The sequence below is a fragment of the Balaenoptera acutorostrata genome, chromosome 4 (genome assembly GCF_949987535.1).
Source record: "Balaenoptera acutorostrata chromosome 4, mBalAcu1.1, whole genome shotgun sequence".
Taxonomy (NCBI): domain Eukaryota; kingdom Metazoa; phylum Chordata; class Mammalia; order Artiodactyla; family Balaenopteridae; genus Balaenoptera; species Balaenoptera acutorostrata.
In genome coordinates this window covers 84,033,690-84,057,535 of record NC_080067.1, presented here as the reverse complement: position 1 = coordinate 84,057,535, position 23,846 = coordinate 84,033,690, and the positions used below count along the sequence as shown (strand labels likewise).

Genomic DNA, 23,846 nt, shown 5'->3' with positions numbered 1-23,846 from the left:
TCAAGGAATCAATCCAAGAAGAAGATACAATTGTAAAGATTTATGCACCCAACATAGGAGCACCTCAATATATAAGGCAAACACTAACAGCCATAAAAGGAGAAATTGACAATAACACAATAACAATGGGGGACTTTAACACCCCACTTTCCTCAATGGAAAGATCATCCAGACAGAAGATCAGTAAGGAAACACAGGCCTTAAATGACACATTAGACCAGATGGACTTAATTGATATTTATAGACCATTCCATCCGAAAGCAAGAGAATACACATTCTTCTCAAGCGCACATGGAACATTCTGCAGAATAGATCACGTGCTGGGCCACAAAGTGAGCCTCGGAAAATTTAAGAAAATTGAAATCATATCAAGCATATTTTCCAACCACAACACTATGAGATTAGAAATCAACTACAAGAAAAAAAAACTGTAAAAAAACACAAACACTTGGAGGATAAACAATATGCTACTAAACAACCAATGGCTTACTGAAGAAATCAAAAAGGAAATAAAAAATACCTAGAGACAAATGAAAACAAAAGCACAATGATCCAAAACCTATGGGATGCAGCAAAAGCAGTTCTAAGAGGAAAGTTTATGGAAATACGGTCTTACCACAGGAAACAAGAAAATGTCAAATAAACAAGTTAACCTTACAACTAAAGCAACTAGAGAAAGAAGAAACAACAAAACCCAAAGTAAGTAGAAGGAAAGAAATCATAAAGCTCAGAGAGGAAATAAATGAAAGAGACAAAGAAAACAATAGCAAAGATCAATGAAACTAAAATCTGGTTCTTTGAAAAGATAAACAATATTGATAAACCTTTAGCCAGAATCATCAAGAAAAAAAGGGAGAGGGCTCAAATCAATAAAATTAGGAAAGAAAAAGGAGAAGTTACAATGGACACCACAGAAATACAAAGCATCATAAGAGACTACTACAATCAACTCTATGCCAATAAAATGGACAACCTAGAAGAAATGGACAAATTCTTAGAAAGGTACTACCTTCCAAGACTAAACCAGGAAGAAATTGAAAATATGAACAGACCAATCACAATTACTGAAATTGAAACTGTGATTTAAAAACTCCCAACAAGGGCTTCCCTGGTGGCGCAGTGGTTGAGAGTCTGCCTGCCAATGCAGGGACGCGGGTTCGAGCTCTGATCTGGGAAGATCCCACGTGCCGCAGAGCGGCTGGGCCCGTGAGCCACAATTGCTGAGCCTGCGCGTCTGGAGCCTGTGCTCCGCAACAAGAGAGGCCGCGACGGTGAGAGGCCCGTACACCGCGATGAAGAGTGGACCCCGGTTGCCACAACTAGAGAAGGCCCTTGCACAGAAATGAAGACCCAACACAGCCATAAATAAATAAATAAATAAATAAAAATTAAAAAAAAAAAAAAAAACTCCCAACAAAAGTCCACAACCAGATGGCTTCACAGGCAAATTCTATCAAACATTTAGAGAAGAGGTAACACCTATCCTTCTGTAACTCTTCCAAAAAATTGCAGAGGAAGGAACACTACCAAACTCATTCTATGAGGCCACCATCACCGTGATACCAAAACCAGACAAAGATATCAAAAAAAAGAAAACTACAGGCCAATATCACTGATGAACATAGATGCAAAAATTCTCAACAAAGTACTAGCAAACCGAATCCAACAATACAATAAAAGGATCATACACCATGATCAAGTGGGATTTATCCCAGGGATGCAAGGATTCTTTAATATCTGCAAATCAATCAATGTGATACACCACATCAACAAATTGAAGAATAAAAACCATATGATTATCTCAATAGATGCAGAAAAAGCTTTTGACAAAATTCAACACCAATTTATGGTAAAAGCTCTCCAGAAAGTGGGCACATAGGGAACATACCTCAACATAATAAAGGCCATATATGACAAACCTACAGATAACATCATACTCAATGGTGAAAAGCTGAAAGCATTTCCTCTAAGATCAGGAACAAGACAAGGATGTCCACTGTTGCCACTTTTATTCAATATAGTTTTGGAAGTCCTAGCCATGGCAGTCAGAGAAGAAAAAGAAATAAAAGGAATACAAATTGGAAAAGAAGTAAAACTGTCATTGTTTGCAGATGACATGATAGTATACATAGAAAATCCTAAAGATGCTACCAGAAAACTACTAGATCTCATCAATGAATTTGGTAGTTGCAGGATACAAAACTAATACACAGAAATCTGTTGCATTTCTATACACTAACAACGGAAGATCAGAAAGAGAAATTAAGGAAACAATCCCATTTACCATTGCATCAAAAAGAATAAAATAACTAGGAATAAACCTACCTAAGGAAGCAAAAGACCTGTACTCTGACAACTATAAGATGCTAATGAAAGAAATCAAAGATGACACAAACAGGATGAAAAGATATACCATGTTCTTGGATTGGAAGAATCAATACTGTCAAAATGACCATACTACAGATTCAATGCAATCCCTATCAAATTACCAATGGTATTTTTCACAGAACTAGAATTAAAAATTTCACAATTTGTATGGAGACACAAAAGACCATGAATAGCCAAAGCAATCTTGAGAAAGAAAAATGGAGCTGGAAGAATCAGGCTCCCTGACTTCAGACTATACTACAAAGCTACAGCCATCAAAACAGTATGGAACTGGCACAAAAACAGAAATATAGATCAGTGGAACAGATAGAAAGCCTAGAAATAAACCCAGCACCTATGGTCAATTAATCTATGACAAAGGAGGCAAGACTATACAATGGAGAAAAGACAGTCTCTTCAATAAATTGTGCTGGGAAAACTGGACAGCTACATGCACAAGAATGAAATTAGAACATTTTTTAACACCATACACAAAAATAAACTCAAAATGGATTAAAGACCTATATATAAGGCCTGATACTATATAACTCTTAGAGGAAAACAATTGAAGAACACTGTTTGACATAAATCACAGCAATATATTTTCAGTCCATCTCCTAGCATAATGGAAATAAAAACAAAAATAAGCAAATGGGAACTAATTAAACTCAAAAGCTTTTGCACAGCAAAGGAAACCGTAAACAAGACGAAAAGACAACCCTCAGAATAGGAGAAAATATTTGCAAATGAAGCAACTGACAAGGGATTAATCTCCAAAATCTAAAAACAGCTCATGCAGCTCAATATCAAAAAAACAAACAGCCCAATAAAAAAATGGGCATAAGACCTAAATAGACATTTCTCCAAAGAAGACATTCAGATGGCGAAGAGGCACATGAAAAGATGCTCAACACTGCTATTTATTAGAGAAATGCAAATCAAACTACAATGAGATATTACTGCACACCAGTCAGAGCAGCCATCATTAAAAAGTCTACAAGGGGCTTCCCTGGTGGCGCAGTGGTTGAGAGTGTGCCTGCTAATGCAGGGGACATGGGTTCGAGCCCTGGTCTGGGAAGATCCCGCATGCCGCGGAGCAGCTAAGCCCATGTGCCACAACTACTGAGCCTGCGCATCTGGAGCCTGTGCTCCGCAACAAGAGAGGCCGCGATAGTGAGAGGCCCGCACACCGTGATGAAGAGTGGCCCCCGCTTGCCGCAACTAGAGAAAGCCCTCGCACAGAAACGAAGACCCAACATAGCAATCAATCAATCAATAAATAAATAAATCTTAAAAAAAAAAAGTCTACAAACAATAAATGCTGGAGAGGGTGTGGAGAAAAGGGAACCCCCCTACACTGTTGGTAGGAATGTAAATTGGTACAGCTACTATGGAGGACAGTATGGAGGTTCCTTTACAAACTAAAAACAGAGCTACCATATGACCCAGCAATCCCACTCCTGGGCATATATCTGGAGAAAACCATGGTTCAAAAGGATACATGCACCCCAATGTTCATTGCAGCGCTGTTTACAATAGCCAAGACATGGAAGCAAACTAAATGTCCATTGACAGATAAATGGATAAAGAAGCTGTGATACATTTATACAATGGAATGTTACTCAGCCATTAAAAAGAATGAAACAATGCCCTTTGCAGCAACATGGATGGACCTGGAGCTTATCATACTAAGTGAAGTAAGTCATACAAAGACAATTATCATATGATACCACTTTTATGTGGAATCTAAAAAAATGATATAAATGAACTTATTTACAAAACAGAAACAGACTCACAGACTTGGAGGATGGACTTGTGGTTGTCAGGGGGGGAGGAATGGGAGGGTATGGATTGGGAGTTTGGGATTGACATATACGCACTACTATGTGTTGAACAGATGGCCAACGGGGACCTGCTATGTAGTGAAGGGAGCTCTGCTCAATATTCTGTGGTGGCCTAGATGGGAAAGGAATTTGAAAAAGAATAAATACACGTACATGTATGGCTGAGTCACTTTGCTGTACACTGAGGCTGATGCATCACTGTTAATCAACTATATCCCAATATAAAATAAAAATTTTTTAAAAGAGTGAGCTGGAAAAAAAAAAACCCAAGCAATTATGACACCCAAGCAGAGAGAAGTTGCTAAATTATAAAGAGACAATGTTTTAACAAAAAGATTAAAAAGAACTTAGATATATTTTTCATGAAACATCAGAAACACATTTATGATTTAACTTCCAGGAAAAACTGGTTTTGAAAGTAATTTTTAGTTTTTATAATTTATATAATCAAATTATCACATTCTGAATTTATTAAACCTTGTTTGCTAAAAACAGTAATCAACATTCGTATAGTACTTTAAAGTACTCAAGGTATTTTTCATGGGTATTATCATATTTAGTCCTACAGCAGTCCTGTAAGGTTGGTATAGTACTCATTTTATATGAGTGGAGAATTATGGCTAAGAAAAATAATTCTATAACTTGCCCAAGTTTATCCTGCTAGTACATGGCTTAGCTGGAACCAACCTAATCTTTAGACCTCAAGTTCCTCTCATTCCACAAATTATTTGACCTCCTTTTTTATGCTTTCAAAAAGGTGTGTTGAAGAACCTAGTTCTCTCTAGTTTATAATTCAAGATAGAGAAGAACAGAAATAAAGTTTCATAATCAGTTAACATTTGCTCATATGACACTAACAAAAATCACTGATTCACTAACATCATTTAGATAGAAATGTAATACATATTTTTAGGTGGCAAGAAAATTAGAGTCATGACATTAAAATTTTGTATGCTGGGGCAAATTCTAATAAATATACCTCTTTGCCTGGCTATATCTTAACCACTTATGAAAAAACGGGGGGTGGGAAATGACAACAAAATTAGAGGTGTGTAGGTCTTTCAGGACTCCACCATGGCACGGTAACTCCAAAATATTTTTGTGTGTGTGTTTTTTAACTACACTTGCACATATATATATGTATATGTATATATGCATATATATGTATATTTATATATGTATATATGTATATACATATATATGTATATTTATATATGTGTATATATGTATATACACATATATAAATATATATGTATATTTATATACACATATATATATACACACATAGATGTATATATATGTATATATACACATACATATATATACACACACACACACCAGGTGTTTTTGTCCTATCTTCGTTTCTAGCATAGGGAAGATAGAGACAAATGAAATTAATTAACTGACTGGTTGGAATATAGTAATGAATCAATAGGTAGGTAAACTTTACAAACATTTTAATCTAAACAACTTTTTATTTTAATTTAGTGTTAGGTTTATTTATTTTATAGAAGATGTCTAGGATACACAGGTGGTATCTTCTTTGTCAGGAAGATTGTATTGCTTAGTGCAAAGGGCATAGCTTTGGAGTCTTAGAAATTTGACCTTACCCTACCTCTTTCTACCATTATGACTTTAGCCAAGTTTCTTAATCTTAACTGTGTGCTAGTGCCCAGAACATAGATTCTCAATAATATACAATAGTGGTTATATTATAAAAGCAATGATGAACTCCCATGGCCTAAAGAGACTGAACTTGTTCTCCTTGACCATTCTAAATTTCCAATTAATAGTTGTAGCTTAGCCTTAAAGTAGATCCTTCATGGGAAATCAAAAAGTCAATCCAGTTGTTTCTAATCAACAAACAGCTTATCAAAGATTTAAGTTAGAAACTTCTAACCTAGCTTTTTATGTTATTTCCCATTAAAGTAGCAGCCATATTCAGACTGATTCAGGGTTCATCTCTGTTCCTAAAATTTTGATTCAAATGTGGAACCAAGGATCTGAATAAAAACTTATTTGAAGCCAATACAACATTCCTCTGATAAGCCAGGCTGCACTATTTATTTACTTTAAATTGAATCAGGACTTAGGAAAAAGGCATATGAATATACAGACAATGATACAGTCAAGATATACTGAAGCCTCCTAGGCAAAACCCTGTTGTAATACCTGAACTTCTGTTTATATTTAGGGCTGAGCATATGACCTCATTCTGGCATAAGCTATGGTAAACCATCAGACTACCATGCCTCATTACTGTAAATGAACCTGAATTTGGGAGGCAGATAATCTAGGAGTAGAGATGAATAGTTTTGCAAAGGTTTATAATCTGGTGCTATTGTAGGGCTTGGCCATCACCAAATCTTGAGACCTGAATTTATAAATATTAATATGTATTTTGCCATCAACTAATCCTTTTACTCATTTGCATCATCTTTGGTCTCTTATGACATACTCCCTAACAATTTCTAGGTGATTCATAAGGTGATAGATGTGGTTAGGTAAGTGAATAACACTATCTATGGGGATGCTTTCCTTCAAATTTTTTAAAACTCAGATTTAGTGGCATGTAATTTACATTAGAATAAAATTCACCTTTTTAAATGTACAGTTATTCATTTTCTTTCCTTTGTTTTTAATTTTCTTTTTATTTTCAAAAATGTAAGCCACAACATGTTAAAGTAGCAAGAATTTTCCCAGAATCTAACAGGACTAGGATAATAAGAAATCAAACTGTTCCAATACTTGCTGCAGCAATATTCCCTGCCCCACAGCTGGATTACAGTATGGTACTGTTTTCTGTATTACTGTCTGTGAGCCAAGACAGGCAGCTTTTCAAGGTGTTGAGGGATTGTGCAGAGGAAAGAAATAATGGTACCTTATGCAACTGGAGGCATTATCAAACGTGCTGTATTCAATACTAGACACTAGATTGCAAAAAGGACATGTTGTCCAGGTTAGTCATTTTTGATACAGAATACCACAGAATGACAAGCTTTCTTGCCAACTAAGTTTAATAATGAATATAATACCTAATATTATTTACCACACCATGTTAAGTACTTTACACATATTTCTTTAATACTGACAAGATCCCTTTGAAGTAGGGACTAATTATCAAACCCATTCTACAAAGGAAGAGAAACAATCATCCTGAGATTTAAGTAACTACCAGACCAGGGTCACTCAGCTGGCAAATGTTTGAGTTATGGTTTGACTTCAGCTGTGGTTTTGATCACTGGGCTTCATTTCGCCAGACCCTAGGAAACTTACCTTGGAGAAAAGCAGAAGTCTTTGTGGAGCTTTACAGAAGGGAAAAAAACATATCTATTCTCTTCTAATAGGAGCATTACTATCCTTGTAACTATCGACTTCTCTTCCTCATTAGAAAATGGAAGATCAAAGACAGATATGAAAAAAAATTGCTCAAAAGGAACCAAAAAAGTACCTGTTAACATATATATATGTATATATATATATATATATATAAAATCATAATCACCTTAAATGCTCAGCAACATAATATCTATATCAAACTTAATAACTAAGGACAACATGGCGTCTCTTTAATGGAAAATCTGAGATGCATCGCAGGACGTACTTTTTTGTGGAAGGGTCTTGAGTGAAAGTCCCATAGGTTGGTTAAAGTTTATAAAACAGTAAAACATTACTTCTCAAAATGTGATCTATCTGCCAACCTCTTTTATTAATATTGCCTGCAACACTTATTAAAATACAGATTCCTGCTGACCAAATGAGGGTACCTAGAGATGGCCCATAATGCTTTAAGAACTGGCATGTGAGAGCAAAAATGAGTTACTTTTTTTTTTTTTTATTGTGCCAGAGGTTAGAACTGGAACAAACTAGTAAATGGTAAAGGAAAGTAGTTTGAGCTCAAATGGAAGGAAATTTTGTAGCAATTATAGCAACCCAAAATTGGATTTTTTTATACTTTGAAGGTTTCTATCACAAACAGGTATGATGTCAAGAATGTTGTAAGAGAATACTTGCATTGAGTAGGATATTGGACTATGTGACCTTAAAGATTCCTTTGAGCCAGGATTCTCCACCTCTCTTCGTGCAGTGTGCTAAGACAATGAGTAATGTGAAGTTTCTATTTCCCATTTTCTCCTCTTTGGCTAACAATATGAAATGATAGTGGTATGTATGCTTTTGCTAGGTAACAGTAAAAATGAAGAAATTCAGAGAGCTGCATTCCCAAGGGCACATTGCAAAGGTTAATATGTACTGTTTTCATTCAGTTTATTTCCAGGACTACTTGCCTCTTATTCCCTCTTGCCTTACTCATCTTCCAACCCAAATTCCTCAAATGTTAACGTGTAACATGTTCTTCTACCACTTGAAACATGCTTTCTGTCTGTTTAGCCCTCTTCAGAATAACCCTTCACCCCTACCTTCCGACTTTACTGTTTTTTTAAAACTTTCATTCAGCAAACACTTATTGTACATCTATTCTATGCCAATAATTAATTAGGTATTGGGAATACAATCCCCATCCCTAGAGAACTCAAAGTTTCAGGATTTTAGTCGATAGTAGACAGAGTAAAAAAAAATCAAGTATAATAAAATGTGTTATAAAAGATGTGTACAAGGTGCTATGAAAGTTAAGATAATGGCACCAAATGAAGCCTTAAGTCTGAGGCTGCCTTCAAGGAGGTGGTGATTTTTCAGCTGTCTTAAAGGATGAGTAGGAGTTTACTAGTAGCTGGACAAGTGAAGATTTTTCTGTGCATAAATAACAGACACCTGTTATTAATATTGTTATTAAAGAAGTTTGCCAATCAATCCCACCATCTAATTGCTCCCTTTTCCTCCCCCAGTTATACATTTGAGGATGGGGTTTGTGACGGGCCCCCAATTTTTAGGTAGGAAGCAGTCTACAGGAAGCCAGGAAGGTTGGTGGTGAAGTGGAGGGGGTATCCCAAAAAGTGGAGCAGATTTGAGAGCCAGAGTAAATTAGATACTAGACTAATAGAAAGGAACTGTTTGACCTCTTCCTGAAAGCATCTTTGTAATCCATTTTTGAATTTATACAATATAGATATGTTGAAATACCCTATTTAAAAACAAAATAGAAACAATTAAAAAGATAAATTCTGAAACAAATCCTTACATTATAAAGAATTAGTTCCTATTTTAAAAATTAAGTGAAAGATTTAAAATAGTAACATCCCACTTCCTCAGTCTGTCTGAACTGTGAATCAATTTACAAAATATACTTTATTTGCAACCTGTTCTGGCATAATTATTACATATATTTATTTAGTTTGCCATATTTTTATATAAATACAATCTTTTTGTTGTACTGCTGATTCTAAACCCAAATTGCTCAAATTTGATTTGATTTCTCCTTAATAGAATTATTTAATGTCTTTTTTATAGAGACAACTGCCTGTTGCTATTATTTTTATTAGAATGATAATGCTTAGATTTCCTTTAATAAGTAGTTTAGCATGGCGTATTGTAGTCAGCAAGCTACAGCCCACAGGCCAAATCCAGCTTGCAACCTATTTTGGTATGACTTGTGAATTAAGAATGGGTTTTTAATTTTTAAATGGTTGGAAAAAAATCAAAAGATGAGTAATATTTCATGACACACAAAAAGTATATTTAGGTTTCTATTATATTTAGGTTTTATAAAATGTATTCCAGTAATTCCAGCTGAAGTATTAGAGATAGTATCAAAGATGTTATTTGACAGATGGGAAGATTAAGCTGCAAATTGATGAAGGGATTTTTATAAAACTTTTTCAAAGTTTTATAATTAGGTGGTAACAATTCAGAAATTTGTGACTCATGTTTTCTGATTTTAAATTAAGTATTCTTTCTACTATATCATACTGCATCTTTATTTTAAAATAACTTTCCTAATTGTAAAGAAAATCACTCATTAGAAGGTATAAATTAATTGATAGTATCAATTTGAGTCTTAATAAAGTATTAATTGACAGAAAATATTTCTAACATGATTTCCCCTAATGCAATTTCTTTCTATTATAACATTCCAGTTAAATATTTTATGAGATGCCCAATGTAAATTTTTTGTTAACAGATAATGAGGCAAATTTTCAATAAATTGTAGGAGTTTTCTTGGTTTATTCAAACATTTTATGACAGCTTGATTTATAATAATATAATTAAATTTATTTTCAAATATTTTTTATTTAAGATTTTTTTTATCTACTGAATTTAACATTGTAGTATTCAATAAGTCATTTCATCTGCCATAGGTATGGTAAAGTTTCCTTCACTATATCATACACATCTATAATAGAATTTTCTTTCTATTTCAAAAAATGTTTACAGAGTTAATCAGTTATCCCCCTTACCATTGTTATTTATGATCTGAACTTATACATTTGTTGCAGTATTTCTTTATCTATCAGATTTATCTGGAATTGATTTTTGGTTCTTTCCAAAATAAGAAATCACTTCTCATGCTACATGTGAAAAAAACTATGCAAAGATGCACTTAATTATTTACTGTAATAACAATTGCTTTTCTCATGTTTCTGTTTGCATATTATTTATTCCCGAATGACAACAAACTAACACTGAACAGTATTTCTGCTTCCATAATGCTCACTAAATGTAACATTCATTAGGATTTCAATAATTATACTGCAAAACATACTGTTCCCTCACACTCCTCTTTAATTTTATATAATTAACAACTGCCTTTTTCCTTTTTCTGTTGTTTCAGTTAAAGGATCAAGAAAGTTAAGTCTGCCAACAGATCTTAAGGCTGATCTTGGTACGGTAGGCAAAAGCCAACAATTTTAAGTTTTCTTACATTCATTTGGCTGAACATTTTAACCAACCAGTCCATGAATAACAAGTTTCCTAGATGGCAGGGTTTAATGGCTTTACAAAAAGCCTTTCTTAAAAATCACCATACAGTTCTGTTGGCAGCATTCAACATTTTGTTTGTTAACAATCATTTTACAAAATTATGTTTCATAAATCATTACACACCAAGGTATATAATGTTTTGGGTTTTGTTTTGTTTTTGATCATGAGAATGGTTTTAAACATTAACTAGTCATGCATATGGACCCTTGTGACTGTAACCATGTAAATGAACATCACTTTTTCTGGAACTATTTTTCCCATTTTGTATATTAATATCATTTAGAATTAATGCGATTTAATGTTGTTAATGCTATTTAACAACAGCAACAACAAAGTCCAATACATAAAAGAATAGAGTTCTCGCCATTTAAGAAAGTTATAGAAGATTTTATTCACTTTTATTTTTTGTGGTGGTTAAGAGCTTATTCATAATTCTAGCTCTGAAATAAATTAAATAGGCTTTAATAAATTTTTCTTTCAGAACTTTTATCTGCTTGTTCCAAGATAGTTTTTTTCTTTTTTGAAATTTGATTGAATTACCTTTATTTTCATCTCCTTTATTCTGACTTAAGGTCATAGCATTAAATCCTACTAATGTCATGGTTGAAATAAGAAAAATACAATAATTAGTCTTTGCATTATTTTTTAGTGTACAAAGCTGTTTCACACACATTATTTTATTTGACTTTCTTAGCAACTCTTTAAGATAGTTATCACTGTTCCCAATCTTTTTTTTCAGAGCAGAAACTGAGGTTATGTTGTTAATAAATTGTAGAATTAAGATTTTAACCTAGATCACAGAACATAATACCCAAAGTTTATGGAGCATATTCACATACCTCATCTCATTGTATCTAAATTAAATAACTCTTAGTCAAATAGTTTGTTACATTTAAAATCTGATTACATATCATCTTAGATGAATTTGATTAAATTAGACAATTATGTTATTGTATTTTTAAATGCAAAGCACTAACATATTCAGTATTATTATTAGTTTAATATTAACAAAATTGTTATGAAGTTAATTAGTATTTTGCCAATGTAATTGATGTCAAAGGAAGAATCAACATTCTAGTTCCATTTATTGACCTCCTACTACATGTCAGACATTATGCTATATAATTTGTACAAATTATCCGAGATAGATCAGTAATATTGTTCCCACTTTACAAATAAATTAAGTCTATGAAAAATTCAAATTTGTCTAAGGTCATACAACTATAGCAAAACTGAATTTAAATCAGGTATATATCATTGCAAAGCTTATAATCTTATAATTACCTATCATTTTGTATAGCATGTACTGTGACAAATGTCAAATGAAGACTAAAGAATGAGAATGCTTTTCTCTAGAAAAATATGCATTCTGACATTTATTCATGTAATTTCCACATATCATAATTTCTTTCCTAGAATGTTGAAAAGGAATAATAAAAAAAAAACAGAAAGAAGATTCTCAGCCCACTTCCATATTTATTGGAAGTAGCAAAGAAAGCTCTTAGTTTTAATTCTAATCTGGAGGTCAGTTAGGCATGATTGTTATTAATAAACATATTAATAAACAATTTCTAAAACTGTCAGTCTTTCAGTCTCCAATTATCTCCTTCCCAGTTGCTTCATTCTTACTATTTTTATGCATACTTTAGACAAAGATGATTATGAAAACTCACATATATAAAAGATAAAATAGTCAAGTGCTTATCACTTTACTAAAGGATTTTTTGCAATTAAAAGGATTCACAATAAAATTTCATTAAATCCCTATTTCTAAGTATGTTGTCAATGTAATTTCATTTTTAAAACTTGTTTCCCACAAATCTCCAGAAAAAAAATTATAAGGATTCTGAAAGAGGATAAATGTCTTTATGTATGTAAATTCTTCCAATGTAAAACCTTGGTGTAAAATATATCCTGGGTTGCTTGTAACATGGTTTTAGGAAGAATATTCTGCAGTGGTGTATAATCCTTTAGTGAAGGAGGAAAATGTGTAAGAAGCTATTGTAGTACACCAAATAAGGACCAAAGTAGGATAACAACAGTGAAAATGAAGAGCTGTTACCATGGGAGACTTTACAACTGATGGGATTGGGAACAGTGAGGGAATAGGGCTGGTAAGGCATAGCTAATAGGGTGAGTCAAGGATGACTACACAGTGCAGAAAATGGAGAATACCATTCTCATGGAGAATACCTGGTTTGAGAGGAAAGGAAAATGAGTTTGAGTTGCTCAGGGACATTCATGTTAACCACTCAGTGAGCAATTAGAAATGTAGGACTGTTTACCATATAGCACAGGGAACAATATTCAATATCTTATAATAACCTATAATGAAAAATAATCTGAAAAAAATATATGTATGTATCATTTTGCTGTACACCTAAAACTAACACAATATTGTAAGTCAACTATACTTCAATTAAAAATATAAAGAAAAAAAAGAAATGTAGGGCTAGAGTGTAGAGGGGAAATCTCAAGCCCAAAGTAATAGGTAACACACATCTGTGTAAAGGTGTTAGTGACTGTGTATATGAGCTGTTCACTGAAGACAAAGGAAAGACGACAACGTGTTGGAGAGCTTTGGGTACTAATGTAATAACTTCTTTGTTACAAAAATCCTTATCTGGAGTAGCAGTATAACAGTAAAAGTAAAATAATAGTCATAACAGTAAAAACCTCATACATTGGACAGTTATGCAATTAGAACCCTCAAGTTGTTAGCCTTTTATGAAGTAGTTACCAGAATCATGGGAAATTGCTTTATTCCCTAACATTTTAACATTCAGTGAAAAACTATCTTGTTTCTCAATTTATAACAAAAAATACAGACATTTCTCTTTCTTAATAAAGATTTTGAATTAATAACCTAAAAATGAATTGATTTTATAGAATTCAAACCTTGAATGCACATAGTCCAGGGGCTGGCACACATTATGAATATAGTTTATATATGCATCTTAGAATACTGTAAATGAAACACAGGCCCCCGTGAACCCTTAAAAAAATCTACTACAGGATGGCCTCCAGCCAATGAAAAGATGCATGGAGAGGCCGTGGTCAAAGGACAAGTAGTGATTATTTAATTTATTTAATTGTAAAACTAAAGGTAAATGACAGTGGCAAATATGATTATAAAATAAAATGTAAACATAAAATCCATAATGATATAGAAATACTTTAACTTTTAATTTTCGAGGGGGTAAAGAGAGGTTAAAGTTGCTAACAAGAGTTAATATTTCTATAGCTAAGTGTGGTGGTTAATCGGTGGTGAACTGAGAGCAAAGATAAGCAGAGGAAGAGGAATTATACTTAATTTCACCTTTCACAAGGGGAAATAATTGATATTATGCATATATAGCAATTCAAGAAGAATAAAAAATATATCTTCAAGGTAACCACTAAAAAAAATTAATACCCCAAAACTTCAAAAAATCAGGCAAAGGATAATACAATAAAAAAGAAAATAAGGGGCTTCCCTGGTGGCGCAGTGGTTGAGAATCTGCCTGCCAATGCAGGGGACACGGGTTCGCGCCCTGGTCTGGGAAGATCCCACATGCCGCGGAGCAACTAGACCCATGAGCCACAACTACTGAGCCTGCGCGTCTGGAGCCTGTGCTCCGCAACAGGAGAGGCCACGATAGTGAAAGGCCCGCGCACCGCGATGAAGAGTGGCCCCCGCTTGCCGCAACTAGAGAAAGCCCTAGCACAGAAACGAAGACCCAACATAGCAATCAAGCAATCAATCAATCAATAAATTAAAACTTAAAAAAAAAAAAAAAGAAAATAAGAAAATACAGGCCACATAGTGAAAGAAACTACAGAAACTAGAGAAGGAAAAAGAAGAAGAAGGAAGAGGAAGAACGGGGGAAGAGGAGGAGGAGAAGGAAGAGGAAGATGAAATAATCTACATAAAACTTGCAGAATGGAACACAGCCTGTTCCTGTTGACTGACCAGAGTCTTCAAATTCTACACTCTGAGCCTGTCAGGACTGCCCTGACCCCAGCTTTCTAACCTTTAAAAACACCAAAAATACTGTCCCTGCAACAATTTTTACTGGAGCCAATCAGTTGCCATGCCATACTCAGGTTGCCCTTAGCCACAATAACCACAAAGTTCCCACCTATAAGAGGAATGGGAGCCAGTGGGTGAAACCTCATGCACTCCAGAGCACAGTGGAGACATCACAGGTAGGGATAGGGCTCTCAAGCATGATCACACTGTCCTTTGCAGGAGTTGGAAAGATGGGGTTTGGACGCTAACCCTGGTGACCTTGAGAATTAATCACGCAGCCACTTTTGTGAAGTGGTCCCCTCTAAAGAACAAATTTGCTGTAGAGAGTGAAAAACAATTCATTTCTGTCTGTCACTTGGATATAAAAATGACGAGTGGGTAAGCAAGCACATTAAAAAGCCAATTCATTCAACTGTCCTTAGTTTGGATCAGTATCTCCATGTTTTGCTGACAGCAGGATCATGTGACTTCAAATGCCCAGTGATTCTACATACAATTAAAAAGTGGACGAAAAGCCAACCAGTATGCCATGGAGCAGCAAGATGCATTTTGGTTAACTGACAGAGTTTGGTGGCACTGGAGGCTGGGTCCCTGGTTCAACTTCTCTACCACTGGGAGCCTGAGTAAGCACCACGTGCAGTCCTGATGTCTCAAATAGTGTTCAGGTTGCAATCTGAAAACAGAGTTCCTGCCACTCCTGAGTGTATTATTTGTCTCAGAAAACAGTGTTGTTGTAGCTGCTGGCCAAGAATGCTGCCCAGTGCTTTTTAACTAAGATGACCATGGCTGCTTGACCTTAGTCTCCAAACTAGTCATTCCAAAACACAGCATCCAGCACAACATGTTAGCCATGGAACACTTCCACAACATAGACAAGAGTCACAATCAAGGACCATAATACAGTCTCAAAGATGCTACACCAGAATAGCATCACTCAAGTACCTATTTGAAAGGTAGACAAGCAAGATGATCAGAAATTTTGCCCTATAGGAATCAATGGAGCCATGATGATTTGGGATTTCAAGACTTTAGAGTCCTCCACCCAGGGCCTTCAACTAATATGAAGCTGAGTGAACCTCTATGATCTAGCATGACAGACTACAACTGACTGCAGCTGTTTGTAACTTGCAAGATGGTGAGGAAAGCCAACCACAAGGAAACACTAAAAATGCATATGCCGATATCATTTGGGTGTTGTTTGAATATAATTGGTGAAAATGTTGGATTTTTAAACAGTCTTTTAAAGTTTTTAATCTATTTTTTTGTACGTTTGGTTTTTGGCTGTTTCATTCCATTCTAGACCAAAGCTTCTCTTTAAGCAGTTCATTATGGAAAATTGTCACATTAACTTAAGAAGGGGGTTAGTATGTAAATTGTCTCCCAGAAAATTAAGTAAAAATACTAAATGTGTTTTTTTAAATGACAGAACTATGATGAAATGTCTCTGTCAATAGACATAAAAAGTGAATTACTTTACTTACAAGAAAAAGGCTTTCAGCATGTATAGCAAAACAAAATTCACAAGAGAGATCTAAAGCAAAGTGATTCAAAGGCTAGTAGTAGGACATATAAGACAACTACTAGCAAAAATAAAACAGGAGGTATGACGTTAATATCAGCTGAGTTCAAGGCAAAATACATTAGAAAAGTGCTGATATTTATAGTGCTGAAATGTACCATCTACAATGAAACTGTTTACAAATTTTAATAAACCAAATAATGTAGGATAATAATTACATTTCTTACAGTTCTTGATGTACAAGAAACATTAAGAATAAACAGAAATGCGATAACCTTAAGAGATTCTAACATAATTTACTGACAACTCAAGGAGACAAAAAGTAAGAAAAACCATATGGGAACAAAGAAACATAATTTACTTGGAAGATTTATTTAACATATCCTGAACTTTATACCTTGAAAATGTGTTGTAATTTCAAGTGCCCATTGAAAAAACTTATAAAAGTTAAACCAATGTTAAAACCACAAAGAAAACCTCAATACGTAAGAGTAGAATCTTACAAACCACATTTTTAAATCAAATTAATGACCTAAGAAATTAAAACAAAAAAATAGAAAAAACAACAACAACAACCCCTACCACCTGCAAGATTTTAAAACCCTCAAACAATTCTTGGGCCTGGTTTCTGACTTACTAGATGAGTAGCTAGCTCTTTATTCTTTTTTTTTTTTTTTTGGCCGTGCCATGCATTTTACAGGATCTCAGTTCCCCGACCAAGGATCAAACCCAGGCCCACAGCAGTGAAAGCACCAAGTCATGACCACTGGACCAACAGGAAATTTCCCACTAGCTTTTTTTTCATAGCTCCTGCAATATCATGGATCAAGAACTCTGAAAATTATAGACTAGAGATCTAGAAACTAGTGGAAAGCAACTATAAAACTAATTATCCAGAGTAGAGAACAAAGAAGGGGGAGCTGGAGAAAAAATTCCAGACTACATAAAAAAAATCTCGTGCTAAAAAAGACAAAAGTTAAGTACTACAACAGTTCATTCTATATGAAATTAATTTTATTAAAAGAATAACAAAGACTTATTTTAAAGACTTTTAGGATACTCAAAGGGAGCAATGAAACAATTTTTTAAAAGATCAAGAGATTATGAAGCTAAAACAAGCACAAATGAAAAAGCCAATTAAGAATTGGATAACAATGGATGAACAAATAGAGACTATTAATAAAGAAATAGAAATTATAAAAAGGAACTAAGTAGAAATTCTGGAGCTAAAAATTACAAAAGCTAAAGTGAAAAATTCACCAGAAAGGTTTAACAGCAGATTTGAGCTGGCAGAAGAAAGTGGCCAATTGAAATTATCAACTCAGAGGAGCAAAAATATATGAAAGAAAATGAACAAAGGTTAAGTGACTTGTGAGACACCACTGAGTATACCAGTATATTATGGGAGTACCAGAAGAAGAGAAGGAGAAAAAAAGGGAAGAAAGAATGTTTGAGGAAATGGCTGAAAACATCCCAAACTTGAGGAAAGATGTGAATCTCTACAGCCAAGGAAGTCAATGAGCTCCAAATATGAAAAACTCAAAGAGACCCACACTGGGACACATTACAATCAAACTTTACACAAAGAGAGAATCTTAAAAGCAGCAAGAGAGAAGTGACTCATCATGTATAAGGGCTTCTCAATAAGATTAATAGCCAGTTACACATCAGAAACCATAAAAGCCAAAATGCAGTAGAATGACATATTTAAAGTGCTGAAAGAAAAGGAAAATGTCGACGAAGAATTCTATATCTGGCAAAATTTTCCTTCAAAAATGAAAGGGAAATTAAGACATTCCCAGATAAACAAAAGCAAAGAGAGTTTATCACTAGTAGACCCCACACACACACACACAAGAAATACCAACGGGAGTCTGCCGGCTGAAGTGAAAGGATACTAGACAGTAACTTGAAGCCATTTAAAGAAATAAAGAACACTGGTAAAGGTAACTAAATAGGCAGATATAAAAGCCAGTATTATTATATTTTTCTTAACCCCTCTATTTTGTTTCCTACATGACTTAAGAGACAAATGTATAAAACAGTTATAAATCTTTTTTAATGGGCATGCAATGTATAAAGATATTAAGGCAACAACAACATAAGGGGAGGTGAGGGAGCTCTATAAGAGCTGAGTTTTGTATGCTATTGAAGCTAAGTTAGTATCAATTCAAAATAGATTGTTATAAATTTATGATGTTAATTGTAATCACCAGGATAACCATTTGAAAATAACTAAAAAATACACAGAAAAGGAAATGTGGAGGGATAAAAAAGGTATATTAGAAAAAAATGAATCAAACAAAAAAGAAGGCTGTATTGGAGCAATTCAGAAAGATATTTTTTGAAAACAAATATAAAAATGGCAGAAGTGCTTCTTTATTAGTAATTATTTTTTAAAGTAATTACTTTAAATGGATTAAACTCACCAATTAAAAGACAAATTGGCAAACTAAAAAATATATAAGACCCAACTATACAAGAGACTCATTTTAGATTAAAAAACCAAATATATTAAAATTAAAATGATAGAAAAAGATATTCCATGCAAATAGTAAACAAAACTTGGGTGGCAATATTAATACTAACAGACAAAGTAGACTTTAAGTCAAAAGCTAACAAAGAAGGACATTATATATTGATAAAAGCATCAATTCAGGGCTTCCCTGGTGGCGCAGTGGTTGAGAATCTGCCTGCCAATGCAGGGGACACGGGTTCGAGCCCTGGTCTGGGAAGATCCCACATGCCGCGGAGCAACTAGGCCCGTGAGCCACAATTACTGAGCCTGCGCGTCTGGAGCTTGTGCTCCGCAACAAGAGAGGCCGCGGTACTGAGAGGCCTGCGCACCGTGATGAAGAGTGGCCCCCACTTGCCGCAACTAGAGAAAGCCCTCGCACAGAAACGAAGACCCAACACAGCCATAAATAAATAAATAAATAAATTAATTAATTAATTAAAAAAAAAAAACAAAAAAAAACAAAAAAAAAGCATCAATTCAGTGAGAAGATAAAACAATTGTAAATAAATATACACCAAAGAGCAGAGTCCCAAATATATGAATCAAACATTAACAGAATTGAAGGGAGAATTAGACAATTCTACAATAATAGTTGGAGAATTCAATAGGCTGCTTTCAATAAGGATAGAAAATTTACACAGGTGATCAAAAAAGAAAGAGTATGTGAATAACACTGTAAACCAATTAGTCCTAATAGACATATATAAAGTACTATATGCAATAATAGTAGAAGACATATTCTTCTTAAGGGCTCATGGAACACTGTCCAGGATAGGACATATTTTAGGCCACAAAACAAGTCTCAGTAAATTTAAAAAGATTAAAATCATACAAAGTTTTCTCTTTAACCGCAATGGAAAGAAACTAGAAGTCAGAAATAAAGCTGGAAAATTCATATAACTTGGAAATTAAATAGAACACTCTTAAACAACTAATGGATCAAAGAGGAAATTACAAGGGTAATTGGAGATACTTTGAGATGAATGAAAACAAACAACTAAATCTATAGGTTACACCGTAGACACATCTCAGAGGAAAATTATAGGTATAAATGCCTACATTAAAAAGAAGAAGGCTCCTATTTACAATAGCCAGGACATGGAAGCAACCTCAGTGTCCATCGACAGATGAATGGATAAAGATGTGACACATATATACAATGGAATATTACTTAGCCATAAAAAGAAACAAAATTGAGTTATTTGTAGTGAGGTGGATAGACCTAGAGTCTGTCATACAGAGTGAAGTAAGTCAGAAAGCGAAAAACAAATACCGTATGCTAACACATATACATGGAATCTAAAAAAAAAAAAAAATGGTTATGAAGAACCTAGGGGCAGGACAGGAATAAGGATGCAAACGTAGAGAATGGACTTGAGGACATGGGGAGGGGGAAGGGTAAGCTGGGATGAAGTGAGAGAGTGGTATGGACTTATATATACTACTAAATGTAAAATAGATAGCTAGGGGGAAGCAGCTGTATAGCACAGGGAGATCAGCTCAGTGCTTTGTGACCACCTAGAGGGGTGGGATAGGGAGGGTGGGAGGGAGACGCAAGAGGGAGGAGATATGGGGATATATGTATATGTATAGCTGATTCACTTTGTTATAAAGTAGAAACTAACACACCATTGTAAAGCAATTTTACTCCAATAAAGATGTTAAAAAAAAAAAAAGAAGCTCTCAGAACAATAATCCAACTCTACACCTTAACAAACTAGAAAAGAGCAGCCAATTAAACCCAAAGCTAGCAGAGTAAGAAAAAAGATAAAGATGAAAGAAAATAAAATAATGGAAAATCAATAATCAAGCCATAAGTTGACTCTGAAAAGATCAACAAATTGACAAACCCTCACCTAGACTAAGAAAAAAAAGAGAATATACAAACAGTTATAATCAGGAATAAAAGTGGGTACATTACTATCAACCTTACAGAAGTTAGAGGATTATAAGAGAATACTATGAACAATTGTATGCCAACATTAGATAATCTAGATGAAATAGGCAAATTCCTAGAGATACATGAATTACCAAAGCTGACTTAAGAAGAAAGAATATCTGAGCTTAGCTATTCAATGTCAAGTAAGGACATTGAATCAGTACTCAAAAACCTCTTGACAAAGAACAGTCCAGGATGAGATGGCTTCACTGGTGAATTCTACCAAATATGTAAAGAAGAATTAACACATATCCTTATCAAACTCTTCCAAAAACTAGAAGAGGGAACCTTTCCTAATGCATCCTATGAACCAGCATTACTCTGATTTCAAACCTAGACAACACCACAAGAAAATAAAATTAGAAACCAATATCCCTTATGAACATACATGCAAATATTCTCAAAGTATTAGCAAACAAAATCCAACAGCATATTAAAAGGATTATATACCATAATCAAGTGAGATTTATCTCAGAAATACAAGAGTGGTTCAACAGAAGAAAATTAAAAAGGTAAAAAACCACACTAACAGAATGAAGAAAAAATCCCACACATGATCATCTCAATTGGTGCCGAAAAAGGATTTGACAAAATTGAATACCCTTTCATGATTAAAAAAAAACAAACACACAAAACAAACAAAAAAATTCAGAAAACTAGAAATAGAAGGGAATGTCCTCAAACTGATAAAAGGCATTCATGAAAAGCCCACAGTCATTCTACTCAAGGATGAAAGACTGAAAACTTTCTTCATTAAGATCAAGAACAAGACAAGGATGCCTTTGTTTACCACTTCTATTTTGTACTGGAAGTTCTAGCCAGAGATATTAAGCAAAATAAATAAATAAATAAAGAGGATCCAAATTAGTAAAGAAGTAAAACTGTCCCTGTGGCAGATGGCATGATCCTCTACACAGAAAATCCCAAAGAATCCACAAAAGAACTAGAACTAATAATTTAGCAAAGTTACAGGGTATAAGATAAACACACAGAAATCAGCTGCATTTCTATACACCAGCAATGAAAATTTTGAAAAAGAAACTTAAAAAAAATTCCATTTGTAAGTCTTCCAAAGAATAAAATACCTAGAAATAAATTTAACCAAGGAGATGTAAAACTTGTACACTGAAAACCACAAAACATTGCTAAAAGAAATTAAGACCTATGTAAGTGAAAATACATCCCCTGTTCATGAATTGAAATGCTTAATATTGTTTAAGTAATACCCAAAACAATCTAACAGATTTAATGCAGTCCCAGCCAAAATACCAATAGCCATTTTAAATAATGGAAAAGCTTATCCTAAAATTCATGTGGAAATGCCAAAGCAAAAATAGACAAAACAATACTGAAAAAAGGAGAAAGTTGGACGACTCACACTTCCCCAACTTCAAAACTTCCTGCATGGGTACACATATCAAAACAGTGTGATATTGGCATAAAGATAGACATATAGATCAGTGATAGAACTGAGAGTCCAGAAATAAAACCATACATCTATGACCAGTTGATTTTTCAACAAGTTACCAGGACAATTCAATGAGGTTTTGGGGGGGCAGGGAATAGTCTCTTCAACAAATGATACTGAGACAACTGGAAATCCACACGCAAAATATTGGAGATGGACCACTACCTCATACCACATACAAAAAAAAAAAATGGATCAATGACTTAACTTTAAGAGATAAAGCTAAAAAACTCTTAGAAGAAAACATAAGGGAAAATGTTCATGACACTGAATTTGGCGATGGATTCTCAAATATGACACCAAAAACACAAGCAACAAAAGAAAAATTGCTAAATTGGACTTCAAAATTAAAAATTTTTGCACAAAGGACATTATCAAGAAAGTGAAAAGACCACCTACAGAGAAAATATTTACAAATCGTATGTCTGATAAGGTTCTACTATCCAGAATATTCAGAGAACTCCTGAAGTTCCATAACAAACAACTCAATTTAAAAATGGGAAAAAGAGTTATATAGATATTTCTCCAAAGAAGATATACAGATGGCCAATAAGCACATGAAAAGATCTTCAAAATCACTAATCATCAGGAAAATGCAAATCAAAACCACAATGAAATATCACCTCATACCCAATAGGTGGTGGCTACCATTAAAAAAAAAAAAAACAGAAAATAATGTGTTGACGAGGATGTGGAGAAGTTAGAACCCTTGTGTGTTGTTGGTGGGAATGTGAAATTGTACAGCTGCCATGGAAAACACACATTATTGACAATAGCTAAAATGTGGAAGCAACCCAATCCACAGTCCATCAGTGGATGAATGGATAAACAAAATATGTGTAAAACATACAGTGAAATTTGTTCAGCCTTAGAAAGGAAGGAAATTCTGACATATGCTACAACATGAATGAACCTTGAGGATACTATGCTAAGTAAACTAAGCCAGTCACAAAAAGAGAAAAATTGTATGATTCCAATTACATAAGGTACCCAGAGTAGTCATATGTATAGATAAAGAAAGTAGAATGGTGGTTGCCAGGAGCTGGGGGAGAGGGAAATGGGGAGTTATGTTTTAATGGGTAATGTGTTTCATTTTTACAAGGTGAAAGGAGTTCTGGAGATGGCTGGTGCACAGTACAAATGTGCTTAATGCCACTGAGCTGTACAGTTAAAATTGGTTAAGATGGTAAATTTTATGTGTATTTTACCACAATCTTAAAATATTTTATCTTAAAAAGGCAGTACTGATACATGCTACATGGATGAACCTCAAAAACATTACATGAAGTGAAAGAAGCCAGAG

General features: G+C 34.1%; 1 protein-coding gene and 1 pseudogene across 10 annotated transcripts in view; both read left to right on the top strand.

The window, feature by feature from the left end:
- The window catches only part of STXBP5L (syntaxin binding protein 5L), a 384,033-nt gene that overhangs the window by 316,048 nt on the left and 44,139 nt on the right, over window positions 1–23,846 (top strand). For 6 of the 10 annotated variants that reach the window (XM_057545862.1, XM_057545860.1, XM_057545861.1 and 3 more), the window contains one exon: window positions 10,939–10,989. The exons of the other annotated variants lie outside the window; for them this stretch is intronic. In XM_057545862.1, the coding sequence (XP_057401845.1) occupies window positions 10,939–10,989 (51 nt within the window). The remainder of the gene's footprint in view (window positions 1–10,938; window positions 10,990–23,846) is intronic. 10 annotated transcript variants of the gene reach the window in all.
- On the top strand, window positions 15,010–16,163 carry LOC102997796 (actin-related protein 2/3 complex subunit 1A-like; annotated as a pseudogene).